The sequence below is a fragment of the Trypanosoma theileri genome (assembly GCF_002087225.1).
Source record: "Trypanosoma theileri isolate Edinburgh chromosome Unknown TM35_Tth_60_V1, whole genome shotgun sequence".
Taxonomy (NCBI): Eukaryota; Euglenozoa; class Kinetoplastea; order Trypanosomatida; family Trypanosomatidae; genus Trypanosoma; species Trypanosoma theileri.
Window position 1 is genome coordinate 8,923 of NW_021639902.1, and position 4,983 is coordinate 13,905.

The following is a 4,983-nucleotide window of genomic DNA, read 5'->3' on the forward strand; positions in this document are numbered from 1 at the left end:
ACACACACACACACAGAATGGAGTAGCAATAATAATTATAGGATAAACAAACACAGAGACCACAAACACCCAAAACACACTAACATTAAGAAAACAAAAAAAGAAAAGAAACTCCCAACATGTGGAAGATTAGTTAGACTGTAGGGATGTATGCAAAAAAGACAACAAAGGATGACCTGAGTCACACCATCACCATTACAATCAGCACACAAGAATACAGGCCAGTGTAACCACAATCAGTAGTGGCACACGCACCCACACAGAACTGCTGATACTGCTGCTGCTGTCTGCATCACCCTTCTTGTTGTTTGCAGGTTCAGGAGGAAGTGTTGTTGTTGTTGTTGTTGTGGTGGTGGTGGTGGTGGTTGACTCTGCACCTCTCGCGCCTTCTTCATTTTGGTTCCTTGTTGATTCACTCTCTTCAGATGAAGTGGCAACGTTACTTACATCCGTTGCAGCATCTGAACTCACAGCATTCTCCGCAGATGAACTGCCAGAAGAAGCTTCACCTGTATTCTTTTGCTCTGGGGGAGCAGGAGGTTCTTCTGAATGCGAACCATCAGTTGATGTCCCTGTTGATTGTGTAGTACCCCTTGCATCAGTTTGGGAAACAGGTTCCTCAACACTTGGTCTATCGCCAATGGAAGGACCCTGTTCCTGTTTGTGAGCATCCTTCAATTCTTTATTTTGTTCCTCACTCTCTTCTTGTGAATTATCTTTCTGCTCTGTTGCGACGAGACCTTCTTTCGTATGGCCGACAACTCGTTTTTCATCTTGACCGTCATGCAATCCATTTTCTGCTTCCCGCTCTCTTAACGTCCCTGCCGCCTGACCAGGATTGCCTAGAGCAAGAGAACTAGATTCAGTAGAAACTCTATCTTCAGCAAGTCCTGGTTCGACTGGGGTAGAAGGATGAACAGGAGAAAGACCGGGTGATGGATCAGGAGAAAGAGGAGCAGGAGGTGGAGGAGGAGCAGCTTTAGGAGGAGAAGGACGACGACAAGATGAGTCACCTTGGGTGCAAGGACCACCAGGACCAGGAGTTTCCTCCTCAGCTTTATCCTTTGGAGGACCTTCACCAATCCCAGAACTCTCAGCACACACAATACTGCAGGCAAAGCAGAGTGCTAATACCAAAACAAAAATGGTGTAGCGCATTCCCATCATTACAGTTTTTTTTTTTTTGGCTGGGTTTACTTTCTGAACTCTCTGTTATTCATGCAAAAACTCAAAAGACAGAACCAAACAACCGCACAAAAAAGAAAATCAAATAAAACATTATAGGTAACAAAGAAAGGCCACGAAACGAGAAAAAAACAAATAGGAGCAACACACAAAACACAAACATCACTCAGTTAGAGTTCAAATAAAAAGAACAAGGCACACAATACCCAGCACGAAAAAGAGAATCCCAATTAACATCTCAATATGAAAAAAAAAGAAATTAAGACATCAACCATTAGAAGCAGAAAGCACAGAAATACATCAAAATGACTCTTCCTGTAGTACCAAGCAAAATAACAAATACATATATATGTATTCCTTATTATTTCTTCTCCCAACACAAACCAATCCTACACCACAATGCAGAAGAAAGCACGCAGCACCCAAGCAAAAAAATAAAAAAACACAAATTAAGAAGAGCACCAACCGCACAAAAATAACTCACAGTCCACTGAGTATGCTGGTGTGTTCAAGTACATCAGAATACAAATTGTATTAACTACTATTATTTTCTTTGCTCTGCATCAAGCAGAATACCAAAAACCGTGCAGGGCAAAAGCACACAATGACCCAGCACACCACAAGCAAACAAAGAAAGAAACAGATATTACCAATAGAGCCCAATTTACCCAATAAACATAGAAATACACACCAACTATGGGTGCAAGTCTATAGGTGTATAAATAAGCAATTATAAATATAAATTCATCTGTTATTATTATTTCTTTTTCACTACAAAAAACAATTCATTATCATCATCACAGTGCAAGCCCAGGTGTACACACACAGAGAGAGTCTCCAAGAACACACACAGTATCCCACGGCTCTCGTTTATACATTAAATTACTGCACACAAATGCATGTCTATATTTAAAATAAAAGTATACCGTCAGTGAGCAGAACAGCCCAGGTTTCTGCAAACACACAACGGAAAAGCAAGTAATGGAATTATTAGAAAAATGAACACACACATACATAAAAGTAAAAGAAAAGATATTATAATTAAAAGAGAAAGCTGGTAAACAGATTATTAGTTTATTCACCCATGGGGGATATACGCAATTGTGATTATGTTAATATTACCATTATTATTATTTGTCCTCAGATGAGTCCCACCGTTCATTACAGGGTAGCGGAGAACAACACAGCCACAATCAGTAGCGGTGCTGCAGTGCACACCCATAAAGGACTGATACTGCTGTCAACATTAGCCTTATTCTTCTCAACTGTGGAAGCGATGGTGATGATCTCTGCGTTGGGTACAGCAGATGGAGTGGTGGTTGGTGCTTCTGTGGTAGTATTCTCGGGTCTTGGCATAGTAGTAGTAGTTGTTGATTCCTCATCACTTGGGTTATTGGATGGTTCACTCCCTGCAGGTGTACTGCCACCCCCATCGTTTGCAGTGCCAGAACCATTGGCAGTCTCTGTGTCTGAAGATTCGGGAGAAGGAGAAGTGGGTTGTGCTGTTGCTGTACTCTCCGCGTTGACTGCACCTTCACCTGCTGGATTGTTGACGTTGGCTCCAGTTTGACCTCCAGATGGAGACGAACCGTTACTCCCTTCCGCAGCACCAGCAGCAGCAACAGGAGGTTCAGCAGGAGGAGCATTAGAACGACGCTGTTCATCACAATATTTAGTAATATCACGAGGAGTTTCACGAATATTATCAGCATCATCTTCAGGAGGAGGAAGACAACCATCAACAGAGTTAGAAGAGGTAGAAGAAGAACTTACGGAGTTTCCAGCTTCAGCAGCCGCCATGCAAACAGAGGCAACACTCAAAATTAGAGCCAGAAAATACAATACACGTCGCACCTGCATCATGACAAAGAAATATTCTTTTTGTTCTTTGTGGGTCGTTAACTTGGACGAAGGAAAAAAAGAATCGTATAGAAGAAAAAACAAAGAAATAGAGAAACACAAACAGGGGGAAAAAAGAATAGAAAAATAAACAGAAGTCATAAGAAACAAAAACAAAATCAACATAAACAATAGAAAAAAATATATAGTGGTAACTTGGAGAATTAAAAAGCAAAATAAAAAAAAGAAATTAAGAGCAAGACCAACGTATCCAGTAAACACACAAACCACGACGAACACCAGTCATGCTTGAGATAATATGCAATTAAGAATATAAATGCTTCATTTATTAGTTTTATTAATTCCCAGAGCAAATCAACATCAGTGGAGCAGGGCACAAAACACACAACCACCCCAGCAAACAATAAGCAAAGAAACAGATATTAACCATTAGCCCAATTTATCCAAGTAAAAACAGAAATACACCAACTATGGGTGTACGTCTATATATGTATATAAACGCAATTATAAATATAAATTCATCTGTTATTATTATTTCCTTTTCCCTCACTACAAAAAACAGTTCATCATCATTATCACAGTGCAAGCCCAGGTGTACACACACAGAGAGAGTCTCCAAGAACACAGACACACACACAATGGAGTAGCAATAATTATTATAGGATAAACACAGAAAGCAAAAACAACACAAAACATATTAACATTAAGAAACAAAAAAGAAGAAGAGAAAACAAAGGATGACCTGAGTCACACCACCATAGCACCACACAATCAGCACACAAGAATACAGGCCAGTGTAACCACAATCAGTAGTGGTACACGCACCCCCACAGAACTGCTGATACTGCTGCTGCTGTCCGCATCACCCTTCTTGTTGTTGTTTGCAGGTTCAGGAGGAAGTGTTGTTGTTGTTGTGGTGGTAGTGGTGGTAGTTTCTGTACCTCCTGCTCCTTCTTCATTTTGGTTCCTTGTTGATTCATTCTCTTCAGATGAAGGGGCAGCGTTACTCACATCCGTTGCAGCATCTGAACTCACAGCATTATCCACAGTTGAACTGCCAGAAGGAGTATCACCTGTATTCTGGGGTGGGGGAGCTGAAGGTTCTTCTGATTGGGAAACGTCACTTGGTTTCCCTGTTGAATGTGCAGTACTGCTTGCATTACTCTGAGAATCATTTTTCTCGGCGTCTCCGTTATCGTCATCTGAAGGACCCACTTCCTCTTTGGCAGTATTACTTATTTGTCCTCCCTTTTCCTCACTGCCTTTTTGTGATTGATGACCTCCCTGATTTGGCGTGGCGAGAACCGTTTTTGTACCGCTGCTGACACTTCCCTCAGAGTTATGGACATTTAATCCATGTTGGCTCTTTTGCTGTTCTCTTTGCAGTACTGCATCCTGAATACCACTGCTAGAAGAACTGGATACAGAAGAACCGTGAGCCTCAACACCTGGTTGACCTGGGGAACCAGGAGGACCAGCAGGAAGAGAAGGAGGAGCAGCTTTTGTTGGTTGTGTAGGGCAACGAGAATTAGTAGAACCACGTAATTCAAGATTGCAGTTATCAGCATTATCTTCAGAATCTCTAGGTTGAAGTTCTTCTGTTGTGGTGGTTCCAGACGCCACAGATACGCAGGCAACACTCAGAAGCAAAGCCATAAAATACAACAGTCGGCCCATCAGCAACACGGAAAACGTTAATTGTAGCGTTCAATGCAACCAAACTTGAGAAAAAAGAAAACAAGAAGATAAAGAGAAGAAAATAGAGAATAAAGTAGAAACACACAAAAACAGAAGGAACAACGGCCACAAAGAAAAAACAATAACACATAAAAAACACAAGAAAAGGTAACAAGCAGAAACACAAAAGAGCCCAATAAAGCGGAACAACAAAAAAAAGTTAAAACGAAAACAAAAACAAACAAATTAATAATACGCCCC

General features: G+C 41.0%; 3 protein-coding genes across 3 annotated transcripts; all 3 read right to left on the bottom strand.

Moving 5' to 3' along the window:
* Positions 1 to 201: 201 nt before the first annotated feature.
* Positions 202 to 1,167, bottom strand: TM35_000601060 (uncharacterized protein; the record flags this gene model as incomplete). Its single annotated transcript, XM_029030939.1, has 1 exon — positions 202 to 1,167. The coding sequence occupies one exon, from the start codon at positions 1,165 to 1,167 to the stop codon at positions 202 to 204; it is 966 nt and encodes a 321-aa protein (XP_028877741.1).
* Positions 1,168 to 2,346: 1,179 nt separating this feature from the next.
* On the bottom strand, positions 2,347 to 3,048 carry TM35_000601070 (uncharacterized protein; the record flags this gene model as incomplete). Its single annotated transcript, XM_029030940.1, has 1 exon — positions 2,347 to 3,048. One exon carries the CDS (start codon positions 3,046 to 3,048, stop codon positions 2,347 to 2,349), a length of 702 nt encoding a protein of 233 aa, XP_028877742.1.
* Positions 3,049 to 3,816: 768 nt separating this feature from the next.
* Positions 3,817 to 4,701, bottom strand: TM35_000601080 (uncharacterized protein; the record flags this gene model as incomplete). Its single annotated transcript, XM_029030941.1, has 1 exon — positions 3,817 to 4,701. The coding sequence occupies one exon, from the start codon at positions 4,699 to 4,701 to the stop codon at positions 3,817 to 3,819; it is 885 nt and encodes a 294-aa protein (XP_028877743.1).
* Positions 4,702 to 4,983: the final 282 nt, after the last annotated feature.